At 43.0% G+C, this 17168-nt stretch overlaps 2 protein-coding genes across 5 annotated transcripts in view; both read left to right on the top strand.

Moving 5' to 3' along the window:
- Positions 1-17168, top strand: part of BCAT1 (branched chain amino acid transaminase 1) — a 137024-nt gene that overhangs the window by 30177 nt on the left and 89679 nt on the right. Inside the window, exon 1 of one of the 4 annotated variants that reach the window (XM_001143074.8) lies at positions 16290-16779. The exons of 2 other annotated variants lie outside the window; for them this stretch is intronic. In XM_001143074.8, coding sequence (XP_001143074.5) covers positions 16561-16779 — 219 coding nt within the window. In that variant the 5' untranslated portion in view covers positions 16290-16560. Of the gene's footprint in view, positions 1-16289; positions 16780-17168 lie in introns of those variants that run through there. One more of the 4 variants, XM_009425723.5, reaches the window with a different exon arrangement.
- LOC107967560 (dolichyl-diphosphooligosaccharide--protein glycosyltransferase subunit DAD1-like) lies at positions 918-1483 on the top strand. The gene has a single exon (XM_063785851.1). The coding sequence runs from the start codon at positions 1016-1018 to the stop codon at positions 1361-1363; it is 348 nt and encodes a 115-aa protein (XP_063641921.1). The 5' UTR covers positions 918-1015; the 3' UTR covers positions 1364-1483.

Here is a 17168-nt window from a genome sequence, read left to right on the forward strand (position 1 = left end):
CCCAGCTGGACAATGGAGCTAGAGCTTAAAACAAAATCTTCTAATGAGCTCAGAACTCAAGGCTTAATAAGATTTGGGAAAAGTCCTGAGGACATTTCACTGTCTATCCAGAAATGCGAGGAAGTTAGGAGAAAAGGCAAAGTATCTCATAAACAGATAAAGGCAGTTCAGTAAGTAGCCTGAATAAATAGCCATATTTAAAATCTAATTTGGTTCTTTTGTGCCTAACACAATTGACTTTATGCTGGTATCTATTTTCTGCTCTGTCGCTCTTTCTGTCTCTACTTATGTGTGTATGCATGTGTTATAAAATATATCAGCCCACTGATCAATTTTTAATTTAAGCAAAAACATGGTAGATTAATATATTCAATCAATTTATTGAGTAGATATTTATCGAGGCTCACACATTTACCTGACTGTGTACTAAGCACTGGAAACCCAAAGAGAATGAAGTCACTGCCTAGACAGGTGGAGGGTGACACATAAACAAGCAGGGTAATAATCAAGTGTCATAACTAGTCTATTACATGCAATGTTAAACTAGCATCTCTACCATGCAAAACTTGTGCTCTTGGGGATACAGGAAGACTTTCCAGAGAAGTACAGAGGACAGGAATGTGTTAGGAAACCAGTCAGTTCCCAGGTCCTCGATCAGGTCACAGTGACTTGTGATTCTATTTTGAACATAGGTCTTAAATCTTTATTTTGATAGCAAGGGTTTTAAACTTTTGATATATGATATACTTCTGAAAATCAAATTTCATATTCTAAAATTAAGTATTTTTGCCCTTAACTAACTTGAACATAATACTATAATACATTAACATATATTATTAATAATAAATAGGACCCCTGGAAGTCCAAGAGAGACATGAGGCTTATTTGGTATGTTAAAATCATACAGGAAGTGTTGTTAAATAAGAAATGGTGTTACACTTTCTTTGAGTTATATTTATATGGATATGTTGTTAATATGTGTTCCAACATTGTATGAGATTCCTAAAAATCTGATATGGACATCCAGTGTGGTTGTTGGGTCCTCTATGAGCCTAGGGAGCACTGGCCGGTTACCTTGCATCCATTCATGTCAGCCTTGGTAGTGTCAGGCACCCGATGGTTCTTAGAAGAGTACTTGAGCTCTACTCTGCAGTGTCTGAAGTTGCTGGATATATACCTGCTGTATAAACTGCTGACTAGGGCGCTGCAGTTCACTTACTGTCTTCTCATGGGGACCTTCCCCTTCAACACTTTCCTCTTGGGTTTCACATCTTGGGTGGGGAGTTTCATCCTAGTAGTTTGCCTGAGAATACAGGTGAACCCACAGAACGAAGTGGACTTCGAAGGCATCTCCTTGGAGTGAGACTTTGCTTTTTTCTCTTTGCTAGCACCATCTTGTACCTTATCGTCATGAACTTTGTTGGCTGAATCATTCCCATTTACTTAATTGAAGAGTAAGAGACTGGAACAATGCTCACTTTGATTTTCCTGGATAAGAGTTCTTGAGATGGCAGCTTGTTTGACACATGAATTTTCTTCAAATTTGTGCTTACTACCAACTCTGATTTGGTGTGCAGGAGGAGAGCCCAGAGAAGTTCCCTCTCTCTGTCAGAACAACTTTGTAACATTTATTAACCTGACTTCTGCCTTCAATTAAGTGTAACTTTTTGCCTTCCAAATTAAAAAGTTCCACATTACTCCAAAAATAAAAAGTGAAAATAAAAATAAAAGGCTGATATGTCATGGTATATGCAGTAAATTGCTTTATTCTGATGTTTTTTTTCTAAAAGCCTTTTGCAAATCCTGAAGTGCTGTGTATTCAAGGAAATTCATGAAAGGGACCTTGACAAGTAGTCTTAAATACAGGTTTCTGATAACTTTGGAGATCACACCTTTGGACTAGGTAAAAACATCCAAAACTCGTCTGGGCGCGGTGGCTCACGCCTGTAATCCCAGCACTTTGGGAGGCCAAGGCAGGCGGATCACGAGGTCAGGAGATCGAGACCATCCTGGCTAACACGGTGAAACCCCATCTCTACTAAAAACACAAAAACAAAATTAGCCGGGCGTGGTGGCGGGCGCCTGTAGTTCCAGCTACCCGGCAGGCTGAGGCGGAAGAATGGCGCGAAGCGGCAAGACGGGACTTGCAGTGAGCCGAGATCGCGCCACTGCACTCCAGCCTCAAAAAAAAAAAAAAAAAAAAAAAAAAAAAAAAAAGTCCAAAGCTCTAATGAAAAACTGATGCATTCATGCAGATTGCTAACCCAACATCAAGGAGAACGAGAATTACATGGGACTGAGTGAATGAAGGATTGAAATTACTATTTTAAAGGGTTTTTGTTTGAAACATTACTGATTTTTTTATGTTTTGTTTTCCAGACTCAAGAAAATATTTTTTTCTTTTGAGCTATTTATAGCTTACAGCATTGGGGTAAAGTATACTTCTGTGAGCAAAATGGAACATTTACCTTTCTTTCTACCTGAATTCTTCAGAATTTGGAAACTATTCATTAGTGTTCTTATTTTCTGGCAATATAGTTATTTGCATAAGTTCAATAAGAACCTATTTTCGGCTGTGCGTGGTGGCTCATGCATGTAATCCTAGCACCTTGGGAGGACGAGGCCGGTGGATCACAAGGTCAGGAGTTTGAGAACAGCCTGGCCAAGATGGTGAAACCCCGTCTCTACTAAAACTACAAAGATTAGCCAGGCGCGGTGGCAGGCGCCTGTAATCCCAGCTACTCGGGAGGCTGAGGCAGGAGAATCGCTTGAACCTTGGGTGGCAGAGGTTGCAGTGAGCTGAGATCGCACCACTGCGCTCCAGCCTAGGGGACAAGAGCGAGACTCTATCTCAAAACAAACAAACAAAAAAACAAAAAGCAAACAAACAAAAAAAAAGAGCTTATTTTCTTTTGTAACTGGACACATGGAAACAGTGGTTATTTTACCAAGGCTTTAACTGGAATGTCATTTTTTTTAATGCAACCGGACTGCTGCTTCGAGGGATCGAGGTTGACTTTATACAGCCAGTAGACTTGGAAAAAGACACACCTGGTACCTTGCCCACACAATTCCTTTATAGCGTTTCTAACTTTGCAATAAGTAAAGAATGTCACTTTCTGACAGGCCCAGGGACCTCAAGATATTTTGGAGACGTTGAAAAGAGAGCAATTCACCCAATTCATACAGGTTTTACAGGCACAGTCTGATGGCGAATCCTTGGCTTGGCTTCATTGCTTCAAGAGTTTGTTTTTTTGACACGGAATCTCACTCTGTCACCCATTCTGGAGTGCAGTGGTGAGATCTTGGCTCACTGAAACCTCTGCTTCCTGGATTCAGGTGATTCTCCTGCTTCAGCCTCCCGAGTAGCTGGGATTACAGGCATGTGTTGCTGCACCCAGCTAATTTTTTGTATTTTTGGTAGAGATGAGGTTTCACTATGTTGCCCAGGGTGGTCTTGAACTCCTGACCTCAGGTGATCCACCCACCTCAGCCTCCCAAAGTGCTGGGATTACAGGTGTGAGCCACTGTGCCCGGCCCTTGAGAGGTTTCAAAAGTCTTAATCTGAGATTCCTTATGAAAAAGTTCCAACAAAGCCAACTTAAGAGCCATCCCTGTAGAAAATATATCTATTTAAATATTGTCTGTTTTATCCCACAATGTTTGTTTTGCGTTGCAAGCCGTTATCTCCTAGGCATGGGTAATCCACTTTGAGAGGAAAATCCAGACATCATTGTGCCTAATTTGCTGCCACCTGTGTCTGTGCTGGATCTTACCAGGGTTAGCTTTATTTTCTTTCAACTGGCAAAATTCTGATAAAGCATGTAGCTTCACGGTAGAGCAAAAAGAGTAACTTAATTGAAAGTCATGACTTTCAGGAGTCTAATGATGCTAATATATTTTCTTCTAGAGAGGTGTCTTTATTGTATGTAATTCCCTGAAGAAATGTAAAGATTTATCTAATTCCTATTGCTCTGACAGGTGTGCTCAATAGAAGCATTGAAGTAAAATAAAAATAACCTTTTTAATCTGTGTATTTCTGTTGCCCACCAAGATATTTAATTTTTTTCTTGATCTTTGCTTTTGTTTATGTGAAGATATTTATGTCTATATCATTTCTGTATATATCACAGAAAAGTTTTCACTTGCTTGACATTTTATTCTACAATGATTTTTAGTTTAAGTTTAAAGAATGGCTACATTCAGATTTATTTTCACAACTATAGTCCTGCTAAACTGCCTTTGTTGAAAACTCAGTTTTTATAATAAATAAAAAATATCAAAGCAAAAAAAAAAAGAGCCTTCATGATAAATCACCATTCTTACTGCACTTTAAGCAGATAATCATGCCAGAGACTAAACTGACTTTGCAAATAAATTAGTTTTATTATTATTATCTTTGTGGGTAAAAATTGGGATGACTGTAGAAGAGAAAATTATATTTCAGAAGAAAATTATACCATACTTGTTATTAGATTCTAGTCTTGACAATTTTTTTTTGAGTTTGTGTTATTTGCCTACAATTTGGGCTGAATCCTGAATTCCTTCCTGGGTACAAGTCTCCAAACTAATGTTTCCTAATTTTTCTACCATTTTTCTGTCTTGGAATCACCAAGCCCTGCAGGCTTTAGCTAGACAACTTGATATAAACTTTGGAAGAAATAATGACAGCAACTTAATATATGAGCAGTGTTCATGTCAGCTGATGTATGGATTACTCAGAAGGTTTACTTGAACACCTGATTCAAACTATAATCCAGAAATATCTGTAAGATTGCCACTGCAATCTGAAGCTACTTCAGAGACTCTAGGAAAATTAGTTTATAGACAACTCCAGATGTTAATCTTTGTTTTTCTTTTGTTTTCATAGAAATGCCTTTTATTAAACATCTGATTGCTTGATTCATAGAGGCCTGACTTTGGTGGAAGCAACACCACTGCCTGAAATGAGATATAACTGTTAACCATTTAATTGGAGCGGCCTATTCTCGAGATTGCAAGACTAGTTCAATGGCTTATAAAATAATCCACCCGCTGGGCACAGTAGTTCACACCTGTAATCTCAGCACTTTGGGAGGCTGTGGTGGGCAAATTGCTTTAGCTCAGGAGTTCGAGACCAGCCAGAGCAACATGGTGAAACCCTGTCTCTACCAAAAATACAAAAAATTAGCCGGGCATAGTAGCATGTGCCTGTGGTCCCAGCTCCTCAGGAGGTGGATGTGGGAGGATTGCCTGAGCCTGGGAGGCAGAGCTTGCAGTGAGCTGAGATTATGACACTGCACTCTAGCCTGGGCAATACAGTGAGACCCCATCTCAAAAAAAAAAAAAAAAGATAATCTACCAACCCAATTTCTCAACTGGGGAATGTTGGGCTCCTGCTCTCCTGTCTCTGACCCTTCATTCTCCCTTGAGGCTAGCCATCAAGACTACAACCCCTCTTCCCCAAAGTGGGCCATAGAAACCAAACCCCTTTTCCCCAAAGCCAACCATAAAACCTAAAAATAGTACTCTAACTTCCACCACCCCCAGCCTGTCTGTGTAAGGCCATAAAGAAATGATTTGACTCACTTTGTTTGACTGAAGGTTATAAGACCCCCATTCCAGAGAGGGTCCAGCACCACACCCAGAAGGAAGAAATGCATGCTCAGAGAGGCAAGAAGGGTCCAGACAGACAGGCTGTGCTGGATTTCCCTGCTCAGTCTATTAGCATTAGACCATACCTTTCTTGTCCAATCATATTTCTACGTGGCTCTCCATACTTTGTTTAACCTAACCTAAGGGGGCTCAGGGTTTTGGCCTGGGCATTGTCTGTTGGGGAATAGAGTGAGTCATCCCCAGCTCATGGGTTTGCATCCGGTTCTTGTTGTAAAAGGCCCAAAGCCTGTTGGATGGCAACTCTGAGCCATCGTGGAAGGGGGGTTCCAGTTTCACAAATAGATACTCAGACAGCCGAACTACCATCTACTTGGTGCCAACGTTTGCACTGTGGTCAAAGACTTACCTAGCACAGACTGAACAAATCTTCCCATCTGTCACGTAAATGTCCCCAAGCAATGTTGAAGCACATGCCAGGATCGGCCTTGCTAGGTCCTGCTTGGTAGATAAGCAAATGGCTACCTTGTGGTGTTTTTATTCTATTTTGTCTCATTAACACTACAACTTTGTGTTATCTACTTGATAATCTGTAATTGTAAATACATACAGGATTATATAATTTGTGTAAATACATAATGACAGACTTCTGAAAACTGGTATTTTTTACTTGGTGTCCATTTGAAGCTGTTTTAGGTTCTGTGGCACATGAACCAATGGCATTTAAAAAGCATACTCTCCTTGCTCTTAAAAAAACAAACAAAACAAAACAAAAACTGTCCATTAAAATTTTTGTATTTTTGTAAAGACAGGGTTTCACCATAAAAATGGACAGTTTCCCTTATATCTTTGGGTCTTCGTTCTGGAGGCTCTCGTGTCACATAAAATTATGATCAAATAAATTTGTATGACTTTTCTCCTATGAATCTGCCCCTTGTCAATGATTTTGAGCGACCTTCTGAAGAAAGTGATGGGGAAGTATTCCCTTTGCTGCCACAAGGGATATATCGGATAAGTCACTCTATTTTCTTGAACATATGTCACATTCATAGGAAAAACACTTTTTCCAAAAGATTACTGTCTTCCCAAATACCCACGTTCTCCATTTTTTTTTTTTTTTTTTTTTTTTAGAGATGGGGTCTCACTGTGTTGTCCAGGCTAGTCTCAAGCTTCTGGACTCAAGCAATCCTCTCACCTCAGCCTCCCAAAGTGCTGTGATTACAGACATAAGCCATCACGCCTGGCCCCATTTTCTCCTTTTGGTGTATGTATATTGCTCATTGTCAGGCATCAACCATTTCTCTTCTCTGAGATGGAGTCTCACTCTGTCACCCAGGCTGGAGTGCAGTGGCGCGATCTCGTCTTACTGCAAGCTCTGCCTCCCTGGTTCACGCCATTCTCCTGCCTCAGCCTCCCGAGTAGCTGGGACTACAGGTGCCCACCACTATGCCCGGCTAATTTTTTTGTATTTCTTTTTTGGTAGAGACGGGGTTTCACCGTGTTAGACAGGATGGTCTCAATCTCCTGACCTCGTGATCTGCCCGCCTCGGCCTCCCAAAGTGCTGGGATTACAGGCGTGAGCCACTGCGCCCAGCCCTCTTCTAATTTTTTATATTTATCATGTATTTACTAGAATTGGTTTATTTTCGTGAGCATATGTTGTGGATTCTACTATAAATAATGCACTTAATAATCGTTAATAAAACTTAAATCCTTTCCGTCTTGATTGTGGCCTTTTCTTTTTGCTATTAATTTCCTCAGCATAGATTAACCTGAACTCTTAAAAGCTATTTAGGTACTGGTATAGAACAAAATTTTCTCCAAAGCAATCCAGTATATAATATCTGGATTTTTAAAAAGCAGTCTCATTTAATTAGGATTAATTTCTCCTTTCAGAAGTTAAGTGATTCTGTTTCTGTAAAACGCAAAATTATAAGCTTAATTGTTTTCCACACAGGAAATGAAATTCCTAATCTTTTTATCCAGAATCTTCATGTGTTTGTCTCTCTGTCCATCTGTCACTCCTTTTTAAGGTACCTGGAGATGACCTAGAGGCTTGCCACGCTTAGGGTTTCCTCCCTGTGCAGAAGAAGATGGGAAGTGCAAATGAGGACGAGGGGTGGGGAGGGAAGGGGGAGTCAGGTGATTCAGCAAGTGCAGGAGCCCACAGACCAAGCTCAGGAATTTGCACTTTGTCTGCTCACAGAGTGAGTTGCATCGTGGTGTGTATATATCGAGATATGCAACAGACTCCACTGGAATGTCAGAAGAACTTATGTTTATTTTTCCTCTAACATGTGGGAAAAATTAAACTGCATTTGTATTTAACTCACATAGATTGGCATGTGCTCATTCTGTGTGTCACCCTGCCACGCTGTCACAAACTTCGAGCAGGGTCCTGAGGGGAGAGGAGGGCATAGCTCCTGCTCCCAGGGGGTTGCCTGTGCAGCCCTGCGCATTCATTCTCTTCCAGAGGGTTGTGATTTGTGGCGGTTTGTGTGAGCCTGGTTAAGGAGAGTTACAGATTATGTCATCTGGTGTTAACTGATAATCTTTGCAAAAGGGACATTGGCTTTAAGAGATGTCTGCAAAAAAACCTCTAAACAAACATAAATACAAATTTAAAAGGATAAAGCCAGAATAATAATGAAAATATTAGTAATGTAAAACAAGGAAATGTGTCATGTTTTTCATGATATCTAATATTTTTTCTTTTTTCTTTTTTTTTTTTTTAAGACAGTCTCACTCTGTCACCAGGCTGGAGTCAGTAGTGCGATCTTGGCTCACTGCAACCTCCACCTCCCAGGTTCACGCAATTCTCATGTCTCAGCCTCCTGAGTAGCTGGGTTTACAGGCAATCGCCACCATGCCCAGCTAATTTTTGTATTTTTAGTAAAGACAGGGTTTTACCATGTTGGCCAGGCTGGTCTCAAACTCCTGACCTCAGGTGATCGGCTGCCTTGGCCTCCCAAAGTGCTGGGATTACAGGTGTGTGCCACTGTGCCTGGCCCCAGTTCTTATTATAAGTTCTCCATTAACCATATCATGAGATAAAAAAAACAACAATGGTTTCATCGGAACTGACAAATAGTGGGTGACACAATTTTGATCATCAAGAAGACTTTAAAAGAAGGATTTGTATCACTGTCATTACTGATTACTTGGCCCTTGTGTATACTGGGCCTTTAGCTAGGGCTGGTACAATAAAATAACCATAGTTAGAAAGATATTTTAAAGGATTACTTATTTCATGTTTATCTCACCCTTTTATCCCTATTTTTGGGCATGATTTATTATTATTAGGTTTTTAAATAAATAATGAAATAAGCATGTTAGGTTTGCATGCTGCTTTGGTTAACATTGCTATATAACCAACCACCCCAAACTTTGTGGCCTTAAAACAATAATTTATTTATTTATTTATTTATTTATTTATTTATTTATTTATTTTTGAGACAGAGTCTCGCTATGTCACCCAGGCTGGAGTGCAGCGGCATGATCTCGGCTCACTGCAACCTCCACCTCCTGGGTTCAAGTGATCCTCCTGCCTCAGCCTCCTGTAGAGCTGGGATTACAGGCACCCGCCATCAAGCCCAGCTAATTTTTCCTTTATTTTTAGTTGAGACGGGGTTTCACCATGTTGGCCAGGTTGGTCTCGAACTCCTGATCTCAGGTGATATGCCTGCTTTGGCCTCCCAAAGTGCTGGGATTACAGGTGTGAGCCACTGTGCATGGCCAACAATAATTTATTTTTATCTCTCATGGTCTCTAGATTGCCTGGGCCCAGCTGAGCAGTCTGAGTCAGCCTTATGGTCTCTCATGTGTTTTTAATCAGTCATGAGGGGCCGGCATCATCTGAAGGCTTGACTGTGCTGGATGTTTAAGACAGCCACTCACAGGGCTGACAGTGATGCTGGATGTTGCACTGTTGACTAATGAGCCTGCACATGGCTCCTCCATGTGATTTGGGCTATTTATAGCTGGGGTGACTGGGTTCTAGGTGGGGTAGTTCCAAGATCCTTCCAAGAGGAAGAAAGCAGAAACTGCCTGGCCAGTTAGTGTATATGCTTAGTCTTAGAACAGTGTCACTTCCATATTTCTCCATAGTCCATTAATCAAAGCGGTTACAGCAAGCAGACAGACAGGAAGGGAAAACACAATGCAACAGAAGGAGAGATTGAAGTGTTGGCAGCTGCAAGCCAAGATACACCTGGGTTACCAGAAGCTAGAAGAAGAAAGGTAGGATTCTCCCCTACAGGTTCCAAAGGAAGCTGGGCCTGTCCACACCTCACCTCTGGAACTATGAGACTATCACTTTCTGTGGGTTTAAGCTACCCAGTTTGTGGCACTTTGTTACTACCATCCTAGGCAAATGATACAGTAACTACATACACAGTACATAGAATTGCTCATTTTACTTCGTTGAATGGGACTTGGCATTGAATAAGCCCAAATGAGAATTCTTTTTTTTTTTTTTTTTGAGACGGAGTCTCGCTCTGTCACTCAGGGTGGAGTGCAGTAGCACGACTTGGCTCACTGCAACTTCCACCTCCCGGGTTCACACCATTCTCTTGCCTCAGCCTCCCGAGTAGCTGGGACTGTAGGCGCCCGTCACGACGCCCGGCTAATTTTTGTATTTTTAGTAGAGACGGGGTTTCATTATGTTGGTCAGGCTGGTCTCGAACTCCTGACCTCTTGATCCGCCCGCCTCAGCCTCCCAAAGTGCTGGGATTACAGGCGTGAGCCACCGCGCCCGGCCTGAGAATTCTTTTGTCAAGATTTTTTTATGGCTCACTTTTCCAGAGACGTGACATGGCAGGAGTAAGGGGAGGGTTTGGCAGGTAGGAATTATGCTCATCTGTCATTGTCTTCCCAATACCAACCAGGAAGCATGTAAATAATAGCTGTGCAGTTTGTTTTCTGAACCAAACTGGGCCTTATTTTTTTTAAACAAACTTTATTAAACAAACAAAAACCTAGAAATACTAGATGTATATTTTTAAGGTTTCTCTCACATAATATCCTAATCATCAGTATACCGTAATCCAAGGGCTACATATAACTGAAAAATAAATGGGTCTTAAAAAAATTAAAACATGGTATATAACACTAGCTAACATGTACTGAGCAGTTACTAAGTGCTAAGTACTGCTAAGTCCTTTATAGATATCTTCATGTTGAGTGTCGTCACTGCCCATGACTTACTCTGAGTTTAAATATGAGACTCAAAAGAGGTTAGTAATTTGCCAAAAGTCATAGGGCTTATAAATGATAGAACCAGGATAACGAATCTCAACCAAGGGACTTCAATGCCCAAACCAGTGCTCAGACTGTAGCCCCATGTAGTTAGCTATTTACATTTGAAAAGATTTTTAATGTTTATTATTTTTTTTAAGACAGGGTCTTGCTCTGTCACCTAGGCTGGAGTGGAGTGGTGTGATATTGGCTCACTGCAACCTCCACCTCCTGGGCTCAAGTGATCCTCTCATCTCAGCCTCCCAAGTAGCTGGGACCACAGGTGTATGGCACCACGCCCAACTAATTTGTTGTGTTCTTGGTAGAGGTGGGTTTCACCATGTTGCCCAGGCTGATCTTGAACTCCTGAGCTCAAGTGACCTGCCCACTCGCCTCACCCTCCTAAAGTGGGGCGATTACAGGTGTGAGCCACCATGCCCGGCCCAGCTATTTACATTTAAATATAAATTAAAATGAAACAAGATTAAAAATTCGGTTTCTCAATCACACTAACCACACTTGAAGTGCTCAGTAGCTACGTGTGGCTTAGTGGCTACCTGGCAGATATAGAACGTTTCCATCAGCACAGAAAGTTCTACTGGAAAGCATTGATCCAATCTCTTTGAACAGTCACAATGCATATAAAGTCCTTATTATGACTGTACAAGGGAAGACAACGAGTAGAGGAAGGCAGAAAATAGAAAAAAAGGAAGAAGAAAGATTTAGGGTGAGGGAGAGCAGTTCTATGAAGCAAAGAAGCTCATATCTAGGAGTGGAGTGGACCCTGAGAACATGTTAGTCTATTATATTCTAAACTTTGGCAGTTAAAATTCCAAAGTATATTAAGTACATGCTTTCTAAAATATTAGAGAGCTGCAGTTCAACAGATTTTTAACTCTCCACAGCATGTCCGGCACTGGGTGAGGTGGGATGGCTAGGTGAATAATATAGGCATTGTCATGTGCGTTCGTGTGAAGAGACACCAAACAGGCTTTGTGTGAGCAATAAAGCTTTTTAATCACCTGGGTACAGGCGGGCCGAGTCTGAAAAGAGAGTCAGCAAAGAGTGGTGGGATTATAATTAGTTCTTAGAGATTTGGGATAGGCGGTGGAGTAGGAGCAATTTTTTGTGGGCAGGGGATGGATCTTACAAAGTACATTCTCAAGGGCGAGGAGAATATTACAAAGTATCTTAAGGGCGGGGGAGGATATTACAAAGTACCTTCTCAAGGGTGGGGAGGGTGTATCATACAAAGTGCATTCACAAGGGTGGGGAAATATCACAAAGTACATTATCGCAAGGGCAGGGAGGGTGTATTGTCACAAAGTCAATTGATCGGTTAGGGTGGGGCAGGAACAAATCACAACAGTGGAATGTCATCAGTTAAGGCAGGAACCTGCTATTTTCACTTTTGTTGATCTTCAGTTGCTTCAGGCCATCTGGATGTATACGTGCAGGTCACAGGGGATATGATGGATTAGCTTGGGCTCAGAGGCCTGACAGACATGAACTTCCCATCATAAAATTAGAAGAGCATTAATCAAATGATTAGAATAAAATATTACCATTATTTTGAAATGGCAAGCATTGTATGTAAATAAACAGCAGAGGAACCCACTGTAGCCTAGACAGGGTTCAGAGACGTTCCTGCCAAGGACATGGCACAGGGACTGAACAAGGAAGGATGACAGTGCCTGGCAAAGGCAGGGAATGTTACAGGTATTTGGGCACCTGTGAGAAGGCCTGATGTCCGAAAGGACTGAAATAAATTAAATGTGTGGGGGGAGAGAGAAAGAAAGAGCCTAGCAAAAGGTGAGCTGGAGAGTCAGAGGCAGAAGGCAGAATCTGGGATGGGCTGGGAGCTTGCCAATCATTTTGTCAAATGGGTGATGTGAAGCCTTGAAGGTTTTTTGACCAAGAGGAGATGTCTTCAGATTTGCGTTTGAGACATTTTCATTGGTTGTCATGCTAAGAATGGCTTAAAGAGAAGCAAGGCTGGGGTCAGAGGAGCTGCTTGGAAGCTGTTTGGTACTAGGATGCGGATAACATGGTTGGAGAAATGGCAACTGTCAGGGTATTTGGAGCAAGAATGGATAGACATTGGTGATCATCACTTGGATGCATTTGAGGGACAACTACTATGTTTCTACTAGAGCAACTACATAGAGCAGGAGTAAGCAACTTACAGTCCACAGACCACATTTGCTCTGTCCCGTTTTTCAAATACAGTTTAATGGAAACAGAGCCATGCCCATTCTTTCACCTATTCTCCATGGCTGACATCAGGCATGGTTCTAAGTAATATACATAAGTTTCATATATTAATGCTCATCTATCCCAGTTGACAAACATGAAGTATTGCTATTGTCTCATTTTACAGAGGAGAAAACTGATATATAGAGATTCTCTTTCGCACCCATAGCTTCAGTTACCACCTCTATGCCAATGATTCAATAATACCTCTAATCCAGACCTCTTCTCTGAGCTTCAGACAGGCAGATCTCTCATAGCCAGTCTTGGAGACACTTCAGAAATCACAGGTCCCAAACCAGACTCCTCCTCATCCCCTCAAACACATTCTTTTTCAACATTCCTTTTTTCTTAGTGAATATCACCAAATAGATAAGCAAGTCAGATCCAAGGAGGCCTCCTTGGCACTTCTCTCATCCTTGTCCCACCTTATATCATCTATTTTTCTTTTTCTTTTTTTTTGAGATTGTGTCTCACTGTGTCACCCAGGCGAGTGCAGTGGTGTGATCCTGGCCCACTGCAGCCTCAACTCACCAAGTTCAGGTAATCCTCTCACCTTAATCCCGTGAGTAGCTGGGACTACAGGCACATGCCACCGCGCCTGGCTAATTTTTGTATTTTTACCAGAGACAGGGTTTTGCCATGTTGCCCAGGCTGCCACCTTATCTCCATTCTTGCTGAAATCTGGCTGTTTCTCTCCACTTCTATTACCAACCACCAGCCAAGTCTGACTTATTAAAAGGATCATCTCGTATGTGGGTTCTGTAATAGCTTCTTCAAAATCCATTCCTCTCCACCCAGACCCTCTTCCAAACTCCAAACTGCAGCCAATACCTTCAATTCTGTCACCGCTCCTGCATACTCCACCTAATCCTTAACCTTTCAATGGTTTCTCTTGCCCCTAGGTTAAGCTAAATTGAAAACTGCTAAAGCTACAGCTTCTTAGCGTAACTAGTAAGTACAGTGACTACTATGTCTGGTTTACTTCAGCTGTTGCTGACTAATAGCACTTCTTGAATGAAGAAATTCTATTACCCTACTGTAGGGAAAAATTTGTACTTCAATGGAAAACTGAATTGTTTAGAGCAAACCTTTAAGGTTATCTGATTCTGATTCCATGGGCCCTTTCATTGGGTCTTACATTGTTTCATTGTTTTTGAGTTATTTTACAGATGACTGATAGAAATGCAAAATAATTATTGCATGCAGTCATGCAAGTAAAATCTGAAGGTCAGGGTTCAATTAACTTCTCTCCCCTACTGTGGAAGAAGCCAATTTCATTTGCATATTCATTTCAATATTTCTGACCTATAAACATGCCTGTTCTTTGAACCAGTTTTTATATCTGCCTGGTAACTTCATTAAATGATTTAAATAAACTCTGTAATTTAGTTTATTTTATACCTGTATGACAGTCAGGCTTTTATCTTATTTTTGCTTTTTAAAATTATTCTTTAGCTCTCCCTAAGGCACTACTTGGCTGGCCCTTTGGCTACTCACTAGCCTAAGCTCCATCCTCTTCTGTCTACCGCAGCCCCAGGCTCTCTTTTGGCCCTTTGTTCCAGCCCTCCTCAGAGAAGTTCTTTTGTCCTGGAACTCACTTTCATACCAGGTGCTCTTCATCCTTTCTTCCTTTAGTAAATTTCTTTAATCTTTCAGATTTCTGCTCAAGGATCACTTGCTGAAAGCCTTTCCAGGCCTTTCTGAGTCAATACAATCCATTATTAGAGGCTCTTAGAGCACAGGCAGCACTTGTTATAATTTTACATCTGTCTGTGGGATTCCTTAACACTTTCTAACACAATTAACACTTTTCTCTCTGGCTGGGGGCAATGCATGATAACAGGATGATGGTATGCTCTCAACCCTCCCCCAGCAACTAGCCCAGTGCTTCGAACATGGTGGATAGATACACCGTTTTTATTTTAGACAGATTTTTGAGTAGCAAGTACCTACTGCTCAGGAGACAGGTGGACTGAAAAAATATATTTGGGAGTCATCAGCACATAGGTGCAGCCATGAAAATGCACGAGAAGCAAAACCATTGGCAGGAACAAAATGAAGGCTATTAGAGACCTTATTTAGGTGGAATAATTGGACAGAAGCCCTTGATGGGGAGGAAGTAGAAGCAGTTAATACAGATGGAGGCCGGGAGCCGTGGCTCATGCCTGTAATCCTAGCACTTTGGGAGGCTGAGATGGGTGGGTGGCTTGAGTCCAGGAGTTTGAGACCAGCCTGGGCAACATAGCAAAACCCAGTCTCTACAAAAAATACAAAAATTAGCCCGGCGTGGTGGCGCAGGCCTGTAGTCCCAGCTACTCGGGAGGCTGAGGTGGGAGAATTGCTTGAACCGGGGAGGCGGATGTTGCAATTAGCCGAGATCGCGCCACTGCACTCCAGCCTGGGCGACAGAGCGAGACTCCGTCTCAAAACAACAAGGACAAAACTTATTTTATAAGCGACCCTGGACTTCCAGGGACACTCGCCGCTCTATGGTGGTACGTGACCTGCCTGGACTCTGTGGTCTTTGGAGCTTGGGGCCCCACCCCAGAGTAAGAGGCCTTTCTGTGCCTTGTATAAAGGAGAGGAAAAATGTAGGTTTTCTGAGTTGATAAGATTAGAGCTACAGTATATTATCAGTAGTGTTGTATGAAACCATTTAAAAAACCAAACCGGATTTAACCGCTTTCACCCAGAATAAACTGCCCTCCCCCTCTTTCCAAGATCAAGTCAGCCCCAGTTACCACTTCCTATTAATTTAAAAACCAGGAAGGCTCATAATTTAGGCTGACGGTGCCCCAGGCGAACACTGCATATAAGACAATAGCTATTCCAATCCTCCTTTCCCTTTCTAAACCGAATAGTATTTCTAACATCACTTTTCCAGTCCTCTTTCTAAATATTGCGATCGCGAGCCTACATCGGAAAACTATGAAAACAGTATGATTGGAGCTCTTGATGGTCTGCTTTGCCTGAAAACGATGAAAGGCATTGAGATCTTTGGGCAGAAATGGCCCTTAGGGAATGCGAGCCTGGTAGCCCCATAACACCCCGAGTTACAAATTCGGTTTGGGTAGGTGGCGCAGGGAAATCTAAAAGCTGGATTCACGTTCTCCCCCTTCAGTTTGCACATAGGGGTCAGTGGCAGACAAGAGCAGACGCACAAATGTCAATCCCCGCCCGCAAACTCTCGAGGGCAGAAACTGCTTTTTGTCAGTTGGATTTGGACTCGGTGGAAAAGCTGCCCTAATGTAGTTTCTCCGCGGTTTCCTTAGCCTTGACCGAGGGGCGCTTCCTGGCCATTCACCTAGAGGTTGTTTAATAAACAAGGATGCTCGCGAAATATCTGCGCTTGGAAAGGCGCTCGTTCGTGGCGCGCATTCTCGGGCCACCGCAAGCGACCCCGGTGACAGGGACAACCGCTTCGGTTTTAGCGACTGCAGACAGACTGGGACGAGACGGTTGGAGGCTCCTCCCCAAGGGATGCTGGAGGGGTTGCGTCGTACCCTGCGCCTGGCCCTGGCGCGCGGCCCCAGGTCGTGGTACCCAGCGCCCTATGGGCCGTGCGCCGGGGCTTGGCCACACCGCCTGCTTTCGCTTCCAGCCGCGCGCTCCGTGCCACCGCCGCTCTCGGCAGCCCCGCGTCCCCGCAGCCTCCCCATGGCCAGCCCGCTTCGCTCCGCTGCGGCCCTTGCCCGCCAGGTACCTCGAACCCGGGCGTTTGCGGAAGGGGGGCGGATTGGAACCCGGGTCTCGGTAGCTCGCGGGCCTGGCCGGGCGCCTTGTCGCCGTTTCCTGCACCATCCTCCTTCGCCTTGCCCTCCATTCCGCCTCCAGCGAGGCGTCTTCCCTTCCCCGCATCCCTGCCCGAAATCTGGAGTCCCAGCCTGCAATCTCCACCTCTTCGAGGTTCCCGCTGCCCAGGTCTAGCACCCTCATGGGTAACCCGCTCCGGAGCGCGGCGAGGACCGCCACGGGGAACGTGAGGGTAGCTATGGACTCGCTCTGAGGGAGGAGGCGGGAGCTGAATCTCTGGGCTGCCAGAACCCACAGCCACATCCTACGTGACTTTGCCACCCCAAAATATTTTG

The sequence above is a fragment of the Pan troglodytes genome, chromosome 10 (genome assembly GCF_028858775.2).
Source record: "Pan troglodytes isolate AG18354 chromosome 10, NHGRI_mPanTro3-v2.0_pri, whole genome shotgun sequence".
NCBI lineage: Eukaryota > Metazoa > Chordata > Mammalia > Primates > Hominidae > Pan > Pan troglodytes.

Excerpts from the sequence above, each read along its gene's own strand:
- LOC107967560 (XM_063785851.1), top strand. The coding sequence starts at position 1,016 with ATGGACATCCAGTGTGGTTGTTGGGTCCTCTATGAGCCTAGGGAGCAC.